The 21,306-nt window shown below is 38.6% G+C and overlaps 1 protein-coding gene across 1 annotated transcript; it reads left to right on the forward strand.

The window, feature by feature from the left end:
* The first annotated feature begins 2,975 nt into the window (after positions 1-2,975).
* LOC114363186 (uncharacterized) lies at positions 2,976-6,283 on the forward strand. The gene has a single exon (XM_028318832.1). The coding sequence runs from the start codon at positions 3,422-3,424 to the stop codon at positions 4,307-4,309; it is 888 nt and encodes a 295-aa protein (XP_028174633.1). The 5' UTR covers positions 2,976-3,421; the 3' UTR covers positions 4,310-6,283.
* Positions 6,284-21,306: the final 15,023 nt, after the last annotated feature.

Below are 21,306 nucleotides of genomic sequence, written 5' to 3' on the forward strand. Positions count from 1 at the left end.
AGGTACACTGTTCAGTGAAGGTCATTTATTAGTATTTTCGATCTTTCCCATTTGACGTTAAAAAATCGTTCAACTATAGGACTTAGAGTAGGCGCACACCGTTGATTTTTCGTCGGCCGATAGTTTAGTCGGGCAGTTGATCAGTATGGGCATGTAAGGGAGTGCGCACACTACGCCGATTCGATTTGGCCGATTCTTCATACAATTTAAAATCGGGCACAACTATCGGCCAACTAAAAATCAACGGTGTGCGCCTACTCTCACTTAGAACAGACCTAATATACCTTTTTCAATAAACTCAAAGAATACCAATATTGCAGAAATGCCAAAACATTTTTACTAATATCGAGCGTTCAATTGAAAGCCTAACATTTCGCACCCGGTGCCACCGCCTGTCTAGACAGGAAAAGTGCTTGATAGAATTGTTTCTTTGGTAAAATATTCAGGTTTTTGTGGTAGAGGGTAGTATAAGACAGGTAAGATAATGTTAGTAGGTACATCCCAACATTGATGAAACAAACAAACAAACAAACACTTGATAATTTGTAAATTTTTAATAACTATTCTTGCATAGTTTTTCAAAAACTCATTTTATTTTTGTAGGTAGGTTTTTAAAAAGCACTTATACACGTCCCAGTATTAACCCTACCACTGCTTCGGGACAATAAATGGGCCAGTGCTGGGAAGAAGTAGCACAAGAAGTCACTATTCAGCTATCACATTCAAGAAAAAGACTTGAAAAAGTCGCTAACAACTACATTTTATGTACCTACCTAGTTATAAATATTTATGCGAGCTAGGCAGTTAAGACAAAATTAAATGGTTTTCCAAAGAACCAAAAAATCTCCTTTTCTTTTCTTTACTTTCTTCAACACCGTTGGCAAAGTAATTTGTCCTTCCCTAATGCGATTATAAAAATTCGAAGAAAACGTAACCTAAACCGCTTAAAGGGCTTCGGTGGGTTTCTTCGTTTTGCGTCGAGGTATTTTTAGAAATTGTGCTGAGAAACTCCAGTTTATTAACTACCTAGAGTTTGCCCGGGACTTGAAAGTAGATTTTTATATTAAGCAGACTACAGGTCTAGTAATTAACTCTTAGTTAGTGCCTGAGGTATGGGAACGGCACGGAGTGACATTGACATACACTCAACATCAAATAAATCGCACCTCCCGCAACAAGCACTTTCAAACGTATGCATCCCCACTTCCCACCAATATTGGCACCATTTAAAAGCCTAGTTCTAAGCTTCATTTCATTAAAGGAAACGTTTTTACCCCAAAAATGTGTCTTTAGAAGGATCCAGAGTCACTTCTTCAAAAAATAGGCTATTACGCTTGAGCCAACTTTTATGGCTGTAAAACTGTTAAGTTGGGATTAATCGGTATCCATCTGTTAAAGAGGATACGTGTGATCATTATTTGGTTTCATAACCATAAAATTTGGTCTAATTGATCCCAGAGGTGAGCCCAAAGTGAGGTCTCTTTTCAAGTCACATTTATGGTATATGATAATCATTTATTTAGAAATTAAATGTCTTTTTCTTTAAGGATATTTATTGGGCTTTCAAATAACACCAATATTGTTGGGACACCATGATTGTGTCAGAAGAAAATCTTTAAAGTTCGCGTCGCGGAAGGTGCGGTTTATTTGAATTGAATTGAATTATTTGATGTTAAGTGTATTATGACATGACAGAGAAACAGATCTATGTATTTTTTTGTGTTGATAAGCCCATTTATCTAGGAAGAATTTAGGCTAAACATCACCCTACAGCCAATAGGGGCGGAGCAGTAAAGACAAATGTTGCACAAACGGGAAATATTCAAACTATTTTCACGCGTACGAAGTCGCGGGCACAGCTAAAAAAACTCATTTTTAGCAAATATGCTTTTAAAAAGAACTTTTACACGTCCCAGTATTAACCCTACAACTGCTTCGGGACAACAAATGGGCTAGTCAACAATAAAAAAAAGAATCTCAAAATGTGTTAGCAAGCGCATAACTCAACGCCTGGACCAATTTCACCAATTCTTTTTTTAAATGTTCGTTGAAGTCCAAGGATGGTTTTTACGGCGAAAAATCATCGAAAAATTTTCGGGAAAACCCTAAAAACAGCCCATTTTTTACGCGGGCGAACCTGCGGGCGGAAAGCTAGTTTTAAATAAAACCAGATTCTTTACCGCCCGATTTTATACCTTATGTAACAGTTTAAAAACTCGTTCGCTGCATAATTCACACAGCTATAAAATCGTCATGTCCAGTTGTTGTACAAACTTATCGACGCTAATTTCAATATTGACTTTCCCACGGCTGTTGGCAGTATCACACTCGATATCTTGCGAGTTCAGAAATGATCAATGAATAACGGTTGTGTGATGAAAATCCAATTTTATCATGAAGTAGAGATTTTACGCTTTAAGTAGAAGACAAAAAATGTTTGGAATGTTTTTTTTTCTGCTTCTTCCCAGCACCGGCCCATTATAGACCTAAAAAATTGGGGAGTTTAAAATGACACTGGGTCTACAAAACTGCTTTATGCCATGATTACAAAAAAATAAACTTATACGACTGTTAACTAAAGTATTACTGCCTAACTGCCTAGCTCGCATAAATATTTTAACTATGTAATGTTTTAAATAAATAAAACGTTTATTGCCAGTTCAACCAAATACATAAAATCCTTATATCTAGCGGATACCGCAGTCTGTAAACCTTTGAAAAAGAGGCTGACAATAGTGACTCAGTTTCTTGCGCTGCTTCTTCTCAGCACTGGCCCATTTATTGTCCCGAAGCAGTGGTAGGGTTAATATTGGGACGTGTAAAAGTGCTTTTTTAAAGCCTATTTGCATAAAAAATGTGTTTTTTGAGTTTTTGTGAGTTCACTATTCTTCTTCTATCAATCGGAGTTGTAACAACGAGGTCAGAACCGAAACGTGACTTGATGAAACTATGTAATCAGACCGACAGGAACTGAAGGTACACATTAATCAGAGTAATAAATTAACTTCATGAATGAACAGAGAGTATTGAGTAGCGCCCTGCGTTCCCACATCATTGCCCAATACAATTAACAATAGGAAACAATAGTTATACTGTTCCTTGTATGTGTCGGCGGCTGAGCCCGCCAGTTTTATTTTAGTCGCAAATACACCTTTAAAGAAATCACATGTTTTACTGTTCCAACCTTCTGACGTACGTTTTGTGGACTTAACAGTAATATACCTGAACATAACGTATATCAATATAATTACGTACATCGGGTATATAATATTAACGTACATTGGTGACCCCGACGTGATCATTACGTATACAGTGTATGAATACGCCCGACGTGATAATTAGGTATACAGTGTATAAATACGTACATTGGTGACGCCTGTTGAACATTTTTTTTTTACGTTTTGGACAGTGCATTGTGGATATGAATCCTCAAGACGGACCCGCACCTATTTACGCCGCGCCTAATACGCCGGCGCCTTCTTTAGCGGCACCGCCCGCACAGGCGTCGACGGAGACGGAGACTTTGGCGAGTATAAGTGTTTCGTCAAGGATACCTGATTTTTGGTCAGACCAACCGCGACTCTGGTTTGTCCAATTTGAGGCCGTAGTAGAATCGCAACGACTAGGAGATGTAACAAAACAAAACTTAGTCGTTACCAAACTCAGCAAATCTGCCATACAACAAGTCAGCGACCTGCTGCTGTCACCACCACAAGAAAGACGATATCAGACATTGAAGGACCGTCTGTTACAAGTGTTTGAAGAGTCTGAGACGCGGCAATTTCAAAAGCTTTTGGGGGAAATGGAACTGGGCACCCAAAAGCCATCGCAACTTCTCCGTCGGATGAGAGACTTGGCTAGAAACAAACTACCAGACTCCACGCTACAAATAATGTGGACCAGACACTTGCCGTCGGCAGTTCAGGCTGTTCTTGCTGTCACCGAGGTCAAGGACTTGGAGAGCTTGGCAACGGTGGCGGACAAGGTTATGGAGGCAACCAGGCCAGAATATACAGAAATAGCCGAAATGAAAACCTCCACGCCGGGAAGCATTCACGAATTATCGGAAATGATTAACCGACTGCAAGTGGAAGTCGCTGAGTTACGCCGGTCCAGAACACCTCAACGACAGGAGTGCTCAACTGCGCGAGGGAGAACAAGCCGATCGGGTCAGCGCGACGTGAGTATGTCCCGAAAAAAACCAAATTGGTTATGTTTTTATCATCACCGTTACCGTGCTAAGGCTGTGAAGTGCGTCGAGCCTTGCAATTGGAAGGGGGCTAAACCGACATCTACGCAGGGAAACTAGACGCGATACAGCCGGTGGCGGGGGCAAGTATCGAATCGCATAATAACCGCCTTTGTGTTTTCGACCGAAATAGCAGACTAAAGTTTTTAATTGATACGGGTGCCAACGTATCTGTGATTCCTGCAGTTAAAAAGTGTGTGTCTTCGCTTTCAGATGATTGTAATTATAAGTTATATGCTGCAAATGGTACTGAAATTAAGACATATGGTATGCGTACTCTTGTTTTAAATTTAAATCTAAGGAGAGCATTTAGATGGACTTTCATTATAGCGGACGTAAAGCAGCCAATTATTGGGGCAGACTTTTTAAGCCATTTCAAACTGTTAGTTGATTTACACGCGCGAAAATTAAGGGACCAAGTCACCAATCTAAATGTTCTCGCTTCGATTATTTCACAGGAAAGTAACGATGAGTCATCTATTAAGACCGTGGATAATACTAACAAATGGCATGAATTATTATTAAATTATCCAGATTTAACCAAACCTGTATCGTATAAAGAGACGCCTAAACACTCAGTATGTCACTATGTAGAGACATCCGGTCCCCCGGTCTATACGAAGGCTAGGCCTCTACCTCCGGATAGGTACAAACGGGTCAAGGATGAATTTAAACATATGGTAGAATTAGGGATATGTAGGCCGTCCAAAAGCGCATGGGCAAGTCCACTTCATGTAGTAGCCAAAAAGAACGGAGATTTACGTCCTTGCGGTGACTACCGTAGGTTGAATGCCGTGACGAAGCCAGACCGCTACCCCATACCCCGATTGCAAGATTTTAAATATGTATTAGCAGGTAAGAAAACTATTTTTTCTCGCCTAGATTTAAATAGAGCATATCATTTTATTCCTGTAAATGATGACGACATTGAGAAGACAGCGATCATAACACCCTTTGGACTGTTTGAATTTACGCGCATGACCTTTGGGTTACGTAACGCAGGTCAAACATTTCAACGATTTATGGATAGCGTTGTATTACAAGGTCTAGATTTTTTATTTGTGTATCTCGATGACGTAATAATAGCTAGCGAAAATGAGGTCCTGCACAAACAGCATTTAGACACAGTTTTTAAACGGTTTAATGATTATGGCGTTACTTTAAATGTTTCGAAGTGTGACTTTGGGAAATCAAAGTTAGAATTTTTAGGATATGAAGTGTCGTCGGAGGGAGTACGTCCCCTGGACTATAAAGTACAGGCGATTGTTGATTATCCGAAGCCCGAGAATGTCGAACAGTTACGTCGATTCTTAGGGATGTTGAATTTTTATCGCACTCATATTCCTAGAGCCGCTGAATATCAATCCGAGCTCAATATTTATTTACACAACGCCAAAAAGAAAGACCGTACTATTATAGCATGGAACGACAAAGCCAACGAGGCATTTAAGAAGTGTAAGGAGAGCTTACAAAGCGCCGCTACACTTCATTACCCGTTACCCGATGCGGAGTTATCGCTTATGACCGACGCTTCAAACACATGCGTCGGCGCGGTTTTACAGCAAAAGGTAAACAACGTGTGGCAACCACTTGGCTATTTTTCAAAGAAGTTGTCTCAGACTGAAATAAAATATTCAACTTATGATAGGGAATTGTTAGCTGTTTACATGGCCATCAAATATTTTAAGAATTTGTTGGAAGGTCGCGTCCTAACAATTTTTACTGACCATAAACCACTAGTATATGCGTTTTCTAAACTCAATAATAATGATAAGGAAAGTCCGAGACGAGTTAGACATCTTTCATATATTAGCGAGTTTACTACCGATATTCGCTATATTAGCGGACCGAATAACGTAGTGGCAGACGCATTATCACGTATAGAGACAGTAGATTGTCCCACAGTACTTCATTACTCAGAAATTGCAAAAGAACAAGCTAACGACGAATACCTACAGAAAGCGTTAAAAGTTTCGGATAGTAACTTGCAGTTTAAGCAGTTTCATTTGCCTAGCTGTGAGGAACCTGTTTATTGCGAAATGTCAACTAACAAAGTCAGACCTTATTTACCGAAACAATATAGGCAATTAGCTTTTTATTCTGTGCATAATCTTAGTCATCCAGGCATTAAAACTACAAAAAATCTAATTAAACAAAAGTTTTTTTGGCCTGATATGAATCGAGATATATCAAAATGGGCTCGTGCATGTATTAATTGTCAAAAAGTGAAAATTACGAGACATACTGTATCTGATGTAGGACAGTTTGGGCGACCTGATCGTTTCCAGCATTTACACATAGATATAGTAGGGCCTTTACCAATTTCGGCTGACGGTTATAGATTCTGTGTAACGATGATAGACCGATGTACCGGATGGCCTGAAGCATTTCCTGTTCAAAACATTACAGCGGAGACTATCGCTAGAATAGTGTTTGAGGGTTGGATATCTCGTTTTGGATGCCCTTCAAAGCTTACCAGCGACCAGGGTAGACAATTTGAAAGTGATCTTTTTAGACAGTTAATGAAATATTTGGGAATACACAAATTGCGCACGACACCTTATCACCCTCAAAGTAACGGCATGATTGAGCGGTGGCATAGAGCACTTAAAGTGGCTTTGATGGCACGCTTACAACGCAACAGTTCTTGGGTAGACGAACTACCAGTTGTATTGTTAGGTTTACGCGCCGCTACTAGAAGCGACAGCGGTGTAAGCGCAGCTGAATTAACTTACGGCAAATCAATTCGATTGCCAGGCGATTTTTTTGAAGATACTAAATTTTGTGATACAGATTCAGAATATTTGCAGAAACTAAGAGATAATATACGTAACCTGAATCCGAGACCATCGAGTCATCGTAATTCACGTTCTTTATTTGTTCCGAGTGATTTAAGTACTTGTAAATATGTGTTTGTTCGGAATGATTTAATGCGCAAATCTCTTCAACCCCCATATGATGGCCCCTATGGCGTCATAAGTCGGAGAGGCAAAACATTCGTCATTAAAATAGGAGAAAAAGAAACTACTATTTCAATGGATAGGTTAAAACCCGCGCACATTCTTAGTGACCATGATTTAAACGATACTTTTGATTCTTTTACTAATTCTAGTTATAGTGATAATAACGGTAGTAAAAATACTAGTACTAATAACGCAGACACTTCTAGCAAAGTTCTAATTCCAAAAACAACGCGAAGTGGCCGCGTTATCAATAAACCGGTGCGTTTTGACTTGTAAGTTTTTTTTCTTTCTAAGTAGGTAGAGCGGCTCATCGTTACTTACTTAGGATAAGTTTTTATAAATACAATGTTCTAATGTTTTTACGAAACATGTAAACTATTATGCGTATTATTAATTAGCTATTAGTTTATTAATTTAATATTGTATTTTTATGCACTTACTTTTTATATGGTTTCATGATTTTTTACTTTACTCTTTATTCAAATTGATTTATTGTATTTTGTTTGGCAAAACATTTTTGTTATTGTGTTTCTGAGATGTTTATTGATGTTTAGTAATTGGTAATTGACATTTTTATATTATATAATGATAGACACATACAACCTTTTCTTATGTTTTTACTTTTTACTTAAACTTGCGCATTGCTTGTATTTTCGCAATGGACCAAGTGTACAATTTGATTGAGCGTATTATGTCTCTAGATATTTTTAATTGACATAGAATTTTGTTTTATAATGTTGTTTCAAATATTCATTATTTTGTTATTTACTCAATCAAGCGTTATTGTGTTTTATTTTTTGTATAAGGAGGGGGATGATGTAGGTACACATTAATCAGAGTAATAAATTAACTTCATGAATGAACAGAGAGTATTGAGTAGCGCCCTGCGTTCCCACATCATTGCCCAATACAATTAACAATAGGAAACAATAGTTATACTGTTCCTTGTATGTGTCGGCGGCTGAGCCCGCCAGTTTTATTTTAGTCGCAAATACACCTTTAAAGAAATCACATGTTTTACTGTTCCAACCTTCTGACGTACGTTTTGTGGACTTAACAGTAATATACCTGAACATAACGTATATCAATATAATTACGTACATCGGGTATATAATATTAACGTACAGGAACTGAAGGATTTTGTCAAACTTCCGGTCAATTTGAGGTGCGATAACTGATTCTCGCTTATCAAAGTTTTCCAACCATGTGCATCAATCAAGAAGTAGATGCATTTTATCGTGATATCATATGACGTATAGTCGATAATTTTGGAGCAGGCTAACGGAATTCGGGATTAATACCAACCACGGATCTACGATTTTTTTTAAAGCGGGGCAAAATTTTATTGTGGCGCCCGCTCGCAGCGTTTGAGATGCCTAAAACAACATATAACTAACATTTTCAATGTATCGCTGTTGGTTTCTATAAAATAAAAAGTAAAAAAACTAAAACCCAACTACGACAAAAAACGACGCTGAAAAAGTTGGTTGGAAAGGCGTAGTCACACGTTACATATACCTACCTACCGTAGCACTTTGACAACGTGTGACTACGCCTTTCCAAACATGAAAATTACTATGCAACTACATAGCAACTTTGTTCAGTTCAGTATTCTGAAAATCTTGTTTTATACTTTTTCAGCGTCGTTTTTTGACGTAGCTAGTTGGGTTTTAGTTTTTTTACTTTTTATTTTTATTTGTACTATTTTGGTGTTAAACTGTATTTGTGGCGCATAATATTAACAAAAGTTAAATTGATGAACTAATAAGTAGTAAGGAAGCTAGCTACGAACGAAAAGATGTGAATTATATGGAATCAGCCCATGAATACAGGTAAAGTCACAAGCAAATGCTAGTAATATATATATATATATATTCAAAATGTAGAAGTAAAGCGCTTTCAAATGATACCAAACACGGCATATTTATCTTAACTTTATTTTTTTACTCTGTATGTTTTGTCCGCTAGAGGACGCCACATTAGATTTTGTGAAATCCCATATAGCCTATAACCAGCGGACAATTAAGACGCTTCTAATGATAGGTCAGTTGTCGAATTCTGTTAAGTAGTTTAGAAGTTACGAGGGAACACATGAACATACATACATACATACATACATACATAGCCTGTCAAAATCATAACCCTCCTTTTGCTTTGCCGTAATCGGGTAAAAATAAATAAATAAATAGCAAAAGGCCGTCGAGCTTCGTGACTGATGTGCGAGTAGATGTGTTTAAGAAACCAACTGGGCGTTTCAGATTAAGTTTTTCAAATCAAATAGTTTATTCAGTACATGCATAGGCCCTTACTAGGGCACTTATACACGTCCCAAATATAGCTTGCCCTACCACCACTTCGGGACAACATATGGGCTGGTGCTGAGTAGAAGTGGCGGAAGAAACTCAGTCACCTTTGTCAGCCTCTTTTTCAATAAAATACAGGTAGCAGACCCGGTTCGCCATAGATTCGTGCCTATTACTATTTGGTCAAACTGTAGATCCTGGATACACAGGAGTTGCAGCGGTGGGAACGAGAGGTGGGAAAGTCCCTCAAAAGTAACTGGAATATTTGAACTGTGACCTTAGTAAATGAACTAAACTGTCCAAAGTCAACCGTTGACTCATTTATTGATTTCCAAGCTATTAAAAGTTGAATGAACGTGTAATTAAAACTGAATCACTCTTCATACGAAATGTGTGTTATTGATCCATAGATACTAATAATAATATACCCAATAAAGAACTTACTGACTTACTTACAAAATGCTTACTTTCAATGTGTAGGTATGTCTGTTACCTTCACAGAATTCATAAAAAAAACTCATAAAAACTAATTTTATTTTTGCAAGTCCCCTTTTAAAAAGCACTTTTACACGTCCCAGTATTAACCCTACCACTGCTTCGGGACAATAAATGGGCCAGTACTGAGAAGTAGCAGCGCAAGAAAGTCAGTCACTACCGATTTAGATGGGTATAGAGACAGATTGAGACCCAAGGAAAACAAGGATAGTTTTTATCCCGGTTTTTAAAAGGGGGATACGCACGCGATTACAGTCGAAGCAGATTGTCAAAGAAAGACAGTCCGATAGTCACTATTTCCATAGAAATGCGTAAGTAACTCTGTCTCTCTCTGTTTGTACATAGAGTTAAATTGGAATCTTTTTTTTGTCAAAAAAAAAAACGATTTGGGACTTAATAAGGACTTTTTCTTGAGAATGTGATTGAGTCTCTTGCGCTGCTTCTTCTCAGCACTGCCCTATTTATTGTCCCGTAGCAGTGGTAGGGTTAATATTAGGACGTGTAAAAGTGCTTTTTAAAAGCCTATTTGCAAAAATAAATGAGTGTCATGAGTTTTTTATGAGAAGCAGCAAATCGAACGCACAGAATAAATATAGCTCTGTGTTTGGTTCGTGTGTCACCCTGTGCGTCCACGCGCACTGTGAGACCTCACAGTAATGTTTGTGAATACGGGCGTTAAACTATTTGCCTATCAAGCTAAGGATAAGGATGTCCGTTAACACTATTTGTTGATCCTTAGACGTAGATAGAGCACGGGTGATATATCAAAATGACAAGTTTTATCGATAAAATAGGTAAATAATAGTTAAGAGTTAGGTGGAGAGACATTTCTATCGAATATGTTCCAACTAGCTTTCCGCCCGAGGCTTTGTGGAATTTTGTCTGTCACAGAAAAGCTTTAACGCGCGCGTCCTTGTTTCAAAAACCGGGATCAAAACTATCCTATGTCCTTTCCAGGGACTCAAACTATCTCTATGCCAAATGTCATCAAAATCGGTTCAGTGGTTTAGGCGTGAAGGCAAGACAGAGTTACTTTCGCATTTATTTAATAATATTAGTATTAGTAGATTATACATTTTAGGCCATTTCTAAAAGCTTCTAACTAAGGCACTAAAAATATTTGTAATTTTTTGTCTCTACAACGTCAACCTTTATGCACCGCCTTTAATTCCTTCCTTGGCTCTAAGGTTGACTGGAAGATAATGCTGTATGGCATTAAGTTCGCCTTTTGTTCTTTGAATAATGTGCAATGGTTTTAAATAACTGAATAACAATAACTTTTGCGATAATACATTTTTCTTAAAATATAATCTTCTTCCAAGTTTAATCGATCTCCTCTCTAAAACTCATCAAAATCGGTTTAGCAATTAATACGGGAAATTAAACAAACGTTACTTAATAGATATCCGCAATGATTTGATGTGGGTAGTAGGTACCTATACCGGTACTTTTAGGCGCTTAATTACTAATAATGTTAATTGGATAATCTACCTCAATAATTACCTCTATGTACAGTTAAATCTCTACATTTTTAATGACCAACAAATCAATCAAGATTCAAGACTACAGTCAAACTAGATCCAAAAGTCATTTCTTGGAAAGAGGCTTTAAAAAAGCGCTTTTACACGTCCCATTACTTTGGGACACAAAATGGGCCAGCGCTGGGAAGAAGCAGTACGAAACTCGAGTCAAAATGTACCCAAAAGTCAATAATTTTCTGCAAATAGGCTTTCAAAAAGCGCTTTATACGTCCCATTGCTTTGAGACACAAAATGGGCCAGTGGTGGGAAGAAGCAGACTCAGTCAAAATGTTAATAAAAGTCAAAAACTTTCTGCAAATAAGCTTTCAAAAAGCGCTTTTATACGTCCCAATATGAACTCTACCACTGCTTCGGGACAATAAATGGGCCAGTACTAAGAAATAGGTGTACGAAACTCAGTCAAAATGTACCCAAAAGTCAATAACTTCTGCAATTAATAGCCTTTCAAAAAGCGCTTTTATATGTCCCAATATTACCTTCTTTAGCTTTAAAACTACCACTTCTTCGGGACAATAAACGGGCTAGTGTTGAAGAGCGTAAGAAACTCATTCAAAATGTACCTAAAAGTCACTTAGTTTCGGCAAATAGGCTTTCAAAAAGCGCTTTTAAGTTCCAATATTATTTTAACTCTACCAACTGCTTCGGGACAACAAATGGACTAGTGCTGAGAAGAAGCAGCGCTAGAAACTGTCAAAATACTCCTTGAAAATTATAAATTCATACCTAAAATCAATCGACAAACCTTATGTAAATTGAAACCTCTTGAGCCAAGCTTTCAAGCAACGCAATGCGGGCGGATACCAACCCAACATTAAATTGAAAAACCCGACGCGAAAACTCAAAATCGACGTATTTTACACTATTAAATAGGCTAAAATACTTACCAAAATACAAAAAAGAGACAGCCAATGTAACAATGTCGAACAACAATACACAAACACTGTCACAATCACAGAATGTAACACGATATTTCGTTTGGGAGAGCGATCGGCACGCGCACTTCGAACGAGGTCAAAACACGGACTGGCAGGGTCGTTGTGTTTGGAAGACTGGTTGCAACGGTGTTGCTAGCGTAGGGGGTAAATTACCCTTGGGAATTCAAACTTGGGTAATAAAATCAAATCAATTCAAAAATCTCTGTTTTCATCTAAACAAGTTACTTTTATGACAGTTTTTAAGATGGCAAGAAGGAAATGTATGAAAACTTTTTACATTTTTGAGGAAAGGTTTAAATAACTTTAGCGGATTATTTATTACATAAAAAAAGAAAATTAGTTAAATTCTTTTGCATTCAATAATATTAGTATAAAGTAATTAATTTGTGTTTTAAATATTTAAATACATACATAAGAAAATTAATAAATAAATAAAATATCCTTGGACATTTTACTTACACTACGCTTCTAGTCCCAAACTAAGCAAAGCATTGTACTATGGGTACTAGACAACGGATATAAACATACTTAAATAATAAAGGTTTTCATTTGCGGGAACACTATGCACATAATATTTTAAAAAGCTTTCATTTCAAAGAGCTTTTTAAATTGTAATTAACTCATTATTTATTCAATCTGCAACAACTTCATCCTACAGTATTATATGTATTATCTGTGTGATCCTACGAAATAATTAATCGAGTAAGCGCGTAACATGCTGCTGAAGCTTAAAGCTTTTAAAGCTTACTTACCAAGATTTTGTAATTTTAACGTGAAATTTTGGATAGAAAATTGGTGTTATAAAAAAGATTGGATGTTTATTTAATAAAATTTAAATATCAAAAATCTTTAAATGAATAACTATCGATAATTAATTCAAAATCGACCGACATAAAAAGAAAATAACAATGACAAAATAACCGAAATTTGTTGAGCTTAAATCTTTAATATTTGAAAAATTCACCCGCAAACCGGGGTAAATTCCCCGAGCCGCCACCCCAAAAACGATACCTGTATACGCACACAGCTGTACCCACTGGCCCTATCCAATAGAAGGGCGCACTCACACGACGGTAGCGGGTTCGAGTCCCGGTCGGTCAAGACTTCAAACAATTTGAAGGAGCGGTACAAGTTGGTTATGTAACACTAATGTGCGAAAATTTAACGGCTCTTTGGCGCCATAAGTAAGTATGTATTTATGCAATATTTACTACGATAATTAAGAAAGGAGAGTCAGGTTTTGCAGTTTTGTTTTTACTAAAATTTGTGTTTAGTCGAATAAAAAGAAGTGAAATAGTGGTGGATTATACATATACGGGACTATTCCCACCATTCGTTCCCACCGCTGCAACTCCTGTGTAGTCTACAGCTTGACCGCCAATAACCCAACCAGTAAAGGTTAAGTTAGTCCTCGGAGAAAGTGAAACTGTCATTGGACCCGCAACGAAATTAATCAGAAGAACATAGGAGGAGTTCCAAGTGAAGGTTTGTGTTAAGTCGAATAAAAAATAGCATAACCAAGGGGTATGCGGCACTCCTCTTCAACGTAGTCAATTAAAAGAAAATATGTAGTACAACCATGGGCGACATGGGCGTACCCAGGGGGTGCTGGAATTAGCTCTGAAGGAACTAATTAAATCTATCTAACCAAAAAAGTCTAACAGCGCGCGAAAGGCGATACGGTGTTGATCCTTTTCCAGGTTGATAAGTGTGCTATGACCTTTATGCCCTGTTTCCATCAAAGCGGAGATCAGACGAGACGAGAGATGTGCGGCGAAGCTGGCAGGTTATTTCCATAGAAATTGAGCGGAGAGATGAAGAAATTTATTGTTTAACCGCCTCTGTGGTCTAGTGGTAAGACCTGCTTCCGACGCAGAGGTCCTGCGTTCAATTCTCAGTGGGGGCAGATTTTTCGGTTCGGTTAAGTTGGTGGTAGGGCTTGTTCCAAGTCCGCCTGGCTAGCTACAACCATCTTACCTAAGTCTGTCGCCATAACAACAATGTTAACAGCATTGTTGTGTGCCGCCGGCAGTTAGGTAGAGGTAAGATAGCCAGTTCCTCCGTGGTTGAGGATTCCGGGTGAAGCTCGCTACCACCTTCGGCCTGATCATCACTTACCATCAGGTGAGATACAGGTCAAGAGCTTCCTCGTTGTGGATAAAATAAAATCTGGTTGGTTATTCAAAACACATCTCTCGTCTCCGCTTCTCTCCACCGCGGTGGAAACCGGGCCTTAGGTAATATAATGTACATCTGCTTATCACTAGCCAAATAAAGGACGTCAACTTATTTTATCCCTGTTGAGTTACAAATACACAGTAACCACTACCTACCGGTCAACATGGAAATCATTGGGAGAGGCCTATGTTCAGCAGTGGGCATCCTATGGCTGAAATGATGATGATGATGAGATTGATGAGTTACAATATAAATTTTGCAATTCGAAAGTTTAAAAGTCAGTTCACCAAGTGAACTCTCCTCATTTCTCGGAGTTTCACATGTAGGGAAACTCCGAGCATAGCCATCGCCCTAAATGCAAACATTTTGAATATGATTTTAAAAAATCCACGCCATTTATTAAACCAATGAACTATAGAGCATAATAATAATTAGCATTCATACACGCTGCACTCCATCATGGCAGTTTTCCCGCGGAATTGAGCCGCCATTTTCGATATTTTTTGCGGAGATAAATTTGAATAACGTCGTCTGCGCCCGACAGTGACGTATTAACGGGAATACCGCTTTAGGTGTGGGCCAGAACTGGCGGAATTTTTTTTTCGTAAGTCCTGGTTTTTTTAAAGCGGAGCGGAACGGAGAATGTCGGTCCGTCAAATCTATATCTATAAAAGAGAAAGGTCCCTGATTGACTGACTCACTCATCACGAAATCTCAAAAACTACAAGTGCTAGGAGTCTCAAATTTTGCATTTGCACACGACCGACGACCTCAAAAGGCGCTGGATGCGCTACCAACCGGGCGATACGGAAAATCATTGAGGGAGGCCCTGAATGATGATTCTCGTGCTTAGAACAGAAAGAAACTTACCTAGCGAAACGAGTGAACTGACCTGCAGTGCTCCATCACGTTCATCATCGTTACCTGTAAAAAAACATAAAGATGAATTTGAGAACCTCCTCTTTTTTTAAGACCCCTAAATATTTTTGTGTTGGTTTTGGTTGGTAAAAAAGGCCATTTAAAGTTTAGACATCATGCTATTGCCAATAGGAGCGGAGCTAGGGTTGCCAGGCGTCCGGCATTAGCCGGACATGTTTGGCTTTTTACGGTCTTGTCCGGCCCGTCCGGCTTTTGTTAGGCTTTTTATTTGGCCTGCTGCGCCAGGCGAAAGTCGAGCCACAGAATAATATAAAGCGCACGCATCAGGATGTTATATTGGGCAACCGATAATACGATTACAGTACTCACTCGTGAGCTATGACACTAATTGCACCCCCCCCCCCCCTTTAGGGTAAAATGTCCGGCCAAATTAATGAAGCACAGAGTCCGGCTGGCTTTTGTATTTTTGGACCTGGCAACCCTAAGCGGAGCATCAATAAAAATTTTGAAAACCGGGAAAAAAAATAAAACTATTTTTACGCGAACGAAATCAATGTACAGTTTAGTCAGTGTGAATCGGCCTTTAACTCCGTGGGAACGCGTAAAATATGCTTTTATAGATCTGGAATATTACCCCAGACATTTTCCACACACTTTTGTTGAATAGTGGAGCTCGCGTTCCATATTTGGCCCATTGAAGCGACAATGGGAGTGTGACATATCCTATTATAATATTAGAATAAACTAGCTGTGCCCGCGACTTCGTACGCGTGAAAATGGCTTGAAATTTTTTCCGTTTTAGCAACATTTTTCATTAATTCTCCGCTCCGTAACGAGATGTTTGAAATAAATGGACACAATAACACATAGTAAATACTCTTCAGCTTTATGATGTAATAAATAAGTAAGTAGATCTTAACTACTATAATGTGGATGGATAAATCTTTCTAACATTTAGGTACGCTTAGGCGGTTATCACACTGCGCCGCGCTCCGCCGCGGTACGCGGGACGACAGATTTAATCATTGTATGCAAGTACCTCAGTTTGTATAGAAAACACGCGCGGCACAACACACTGACAACGCGTCTGCGCGCGGGATTTTTTATATGAAATCGCGCTTTTTGATAACCGCCGTAGCTTAGGCGCAGACCACCGACTTTAGTTGGCGAATAGTTGAGTCGGGCTGTTGATCATTATGGAGATGTATGAAAGTGCGCACATTACACCGATTTGGTATCGGCCTATTCTTCATACAAATTAGAATCGGGCCCAACTATCGGCCGACTAAAAAGTCGGTGGTCTGCGCCTAAGCTTAACTGAGGACAATGGCTCTCAAACACGAAATTATTTTATTATTATTTAGGTAATAAATAAAAGAGTGGATCTGAGACGTGGTCGCTTACTATGGGCCTCATAAGAAGGCTCAAGGTCACCCAAAGAGCGATGGAGCGTGCTATGCTCGGAGTTTCCCTGCGTGATCGAATCAGAAATGAGGAGATCCGTAGGAGAACCAGAGTGACTGACATAGCCCGCAGAATCGCTAAAATCAAGTGGCAGTGGGCGGGGCACATAGCTCGAAGAGCTGATGGCCGCTGGGGCAGGAAAGTTCTAGAGTGGCGACCACGAGCTGGAAGACGTAGCGTGGACAGGCCTCCCACTAGGTGGACCGACGATCTGGTGAAGGTCGCGGGAGGTACCTACCTGGATGCAAGCGGCGCAAGACCGGTCTTTGTGGAAATCCTTGGGGGAGGCTTTTGTCCAGCAGTGGACGTCTTTCGGCTGAAACGAACGAACGAACGAAATACATGAGTACTTACAGCTTAACGTTTCGCAGTGTTGCTACAGCCGTGGTCACAAGCAGACTAGCGGCTCGCGGCAGTCGCGGCATTGTTGTGGCTTGAAGTTCTTCGGCTACCCTCAAATTGACACTTTTTACATTGTCATTCATCACTTCAATGTTTATTTTTTTGAAATATCATTTCATTTAACACTGGCTGCCTAAAATTGATAACCGCAGAAAAAAGCTTTCGAAAAAAGTTTTTATTAAGCTTTTTTTAATGATGTTTTTCGGCTCTGGGTACAAGCTATGTCCCAGATATGACATTGATAGGAGGGCGCTATTTTATCAATACTGTGGGTCTAGACAAAGTGCAAATTATAATCGCAAACCAGTCGAAAAGTGGTCGAAAAGCGCCTTTTTTTATAGAGTTTTGACGGATTCGATTTTCGATTCGATCAAAAAGTGCGTTTTGTCTAGGGGGGCTGGGTTATTAAGGTAAGTGCCCCCTACTTCGGTATATTAAGGCTCTTACGACTTTAACAATTTATTTAAAAATAACCAAGCATGATATCAGTATGAAAGCTTTTGTATGCTAAACTGTGGTCTTTTGACAGTAACTTAATACATAAATTGTAGTTATATTGTTTGAACTTTTTTTAATATTAATTGTTCTGCGGACCTCTTGTTTGGATCCTGTTTCGTGATAAAATTTTGCTCTGTTTCTAAGTTCGTGAACTCATGTCCCCTATTTCGGGATAAAGTTTTACGCATCGAGTTAGGATATTTTAATAATGATTAAGGGTTTAATAAATTTAAAAACGATAGTATAAATTTAGAATAAAAGAATTCTGTGAAATTGACGATATTATTTACCTACCTGAAATATACATAAGAAATTATGTGAGTCTGTCTAGCTAGGTAGGTACGTACCTTCGTACGAGGGCGGCACTGAAAATTTCGGGAATCAAGGAAGTGAAACAACATTACTATTTAAAAATGTATTTATTGCTTTTTAAAGTATTCTCCGCGAAATTTGACACATTTTTCCATACACGAAACCAATTATTGAAGCAACCATTCCATTCGGAAGTTTGGGTCTCCAAAATGGCCGTTTTGTAGGCGTCCACAGCTTCTTCAGGTGATGAAAATCTCTGACCACGCAATTTATTCTTTACTTTAGGGAAAGTATAGAAATCATTAGGGCTTAGGTCGGGTCTGTACGGCGGATGGTCTAATAATTCTATGTTTTCTTGCTCTAAAAACTCTTTTGTTCTGTGCGCGGTGTGAGAACTCGCATTGTCGTGATGGAGGATGATGCGGCGGTTGCAGTTCTCTTTACGGAGTTCAGAAACGACTTGTGGCAAAGAAATGCTAGCATACCATTCTGCATTAACCGTTCTTTGTCCCCCAAGAGGAATAATCGCAACATGGCCGGTTTTGGAGACAAACGTGGCCACCATTTTTTTTGCAACACTCCGTGAACGAACAATTTTTGTTGGCTTTAACTCATTTTCGAACACCCAAACTCGTGACTGGTTTTTTGTTTCGGGTTCGTACGCATATATCCAGGATTCGTCACCTGATACGATGTTGTATACAGCATTTGAGGATCCTGCATGTAATCTTCCGAGAGTTCTGANTTAATTCCAATTTTTGCCACTTAACGTTTCAGAATCGTTTGACTATAACTTTTTAAGGACAATGTCTTTAAATATTAGCCTTTTGTTGAATAATTTTACAAGATGGTAACGCAGCAAGAGATGAGGCGATTAACACAAGCAAAGATTTGTATCTGTATACGATGTCTGTGCTGACAAGTGCTTTCTGTCTCGTTTGCATACATTTAGCAAGAGCGAGATAGGTAATCTATTCTATTCGATATTTGAACTTGAATAAATGTCATTATTGTTGTTCTTGTTAGTGTTCTGTATTCAAATATTTCAAATTACATCTAGCGCTTACATAACCCTGAGATAATGAGTGCGTTGGCCGAAAAACTTGTATAGACCCAATATGCTGAACTCTCCTATCCGTGACATTGACAGCGGGGCACCACCGTCAATACCGGATTGCTGGTTCCGATTTTTGCCATGTTGGAAACTGTACAGGATGGAATTTTGTAATGCCACCTGGAGGGAAAGTACTCTTAATACTGTAGATAGAAAAAAATACTGAAAGAAAACATTCCTTTATTTTTGAAAAGAAAGAGAACTGCATTCAAAGATTTTTGAAAATTTTTGGAAAATTCACTATAATACATACAATTTTCTGTACATAATTAAAATAATTTAAGATTTCATGGTTTCCTTTCATTTGATTTATCAAGTTTGTTAGAGAGATTTCATCTTTATACTTAACCCTAAAGATCGATGTAATAAAAATACAGGGTGTAATTTTTAACAGTTTTTAGTTGGTTCGATTCCCGGGTGTGGCAAGCAGATTTTTGAAAATCTTTGAATGCAGTTCTATTTCTTTTCAGAAATAAAAGAATGTTTTCTTTGAGAAAATTTTGCTATCTACAATATTAAGGGTACTTTCCCTCCAGGTGGCATTAGAAAATTCCACCCCGTATAGTTGAACGATGGTGGCGCCCCCCTGTCAATTAGTTTGGTGGGACAGTTCAGCGTGGGTCATCTATACCATCGTTCAACTAAGTTTCCAACATGGCAAAAATCGGAACCAGCGATTCGGTATTGACGGTGGCGCCCCCCTGTCAATGTCACGGGTGCGTGGGATAGTTCAGTGTATTTTATTGGGTCTATACAAGTCTGAAGAAGTCTCGCTGACGTTTGACGTCACAAAAACACCCTCCCGTGCCGTTCCCATGCCTCAGGCACTGACTTAGGCGCCAGACCTAAAGTGTACCTACAAGCTTTCCGCCCGCGAATTTTGTCTGTCACAGAAAAACTGTCACGCGTGTCCCTGTTTCAAAAACCGGGGTAAAAACTATCCTATGTCCTTTCCCGGGACTCAAACTATCTCTATGCCAAATTTCATCAAAATCGGTTAAGTGGTTTAGGCGTGAAAGCAAGACAGACAGAGATACTTTCGCATTCATAATATTAGTATAGATGACATGCCCGTGTCTGTTGTGTTACATTATTAGGTAGTTTAAATAAAACATAGTAATTTATTTAAACAATTTATTCTATCAATAACGAATGTTACAATTCCAGATTATAATGGTCGTTACAAAAATACAAAATGCATTGTTTAAAATCTCATTATTATACTACAAGTCTTTTAGTTGCACCAAGTTATTAAAAATAATTATAATTAATTTTAAACTTTGTCTTCCTTCAGTATAAAACTCGAAGACAACTGAAGAAAATGACAATACAGGGTGGAAACGATAAGTGATCTCACTCGATTATTTTATTTCTATCGAAAAACTGGTTACTGATCCTGAAAGTTCTTCACGAGCTCTATCAAACGGTATCAATAATAGGTTACAGAATAAACTGGTTCTATCCGAAAATTCAATGTTTCCAGCTTAGATAGTGCATGAAGGACGCTACTTCGATCAATATTAGAAGTGTTAAAAATTCTCAGTAACCACTTTTTCGATATCTTGTACAGTTTAATAAATCGAGTGAGATCACTTATCGTTTCCACCCTGTATAACAGCAGATCGGACGTAGCTCATTGACTTACTACATCCTTATTACGCAAGAAATAAGAGTGACTTTTACAAAACAACTGCTACGTTAGACATACCGTCGGTAGTAATCTTTAATAATACGTAATTATTGAACACTAGCTTTCCGCCCGCGGCTTCGCCCGCGTGGAATTTTGTCTGTCACAGAAAAACTTTATCGCGCGCGTCCCTGTTTCAAAAACCGGGATAAAAACTATCCTATGTTCTTTCCCGGGACTCAAACTATCTCTATGCCAAATTTCATCAAAATCGGTTGCGAGGTTTAAGCGGGAAAGCGTAACAGACAGACAGACAGACAGACAGACAGACAGACAGACAGACAGA

Source organism: Ostrinia furnacalis, unplaced genomic scaffold (assembly GCF_004193835.3).
Source record: "Ostrinia furnacalis isolate ACB-3 unplaced genomic scaffold, ASM419383v2 OfSCF7014, whole genome shotgun sequence".
Classification (NCBI taxonomy): domain Eukaryota; kingdom Metazoa; phylum Arthropoda; class Insecta; order Lepidoptera; family Crambidae; genus Ostrinia; species Ostrinia furnacalis.

What these genes read in the sequence shown, in the direction of transcription:
- LOC114363186 (XM_028318832.1), top strand. Translation starts at nt 3,422, where the DNA reads ATGAATCCTCAAGACGGACCCGCACCTATTTACGCCGCGCCTAATACG.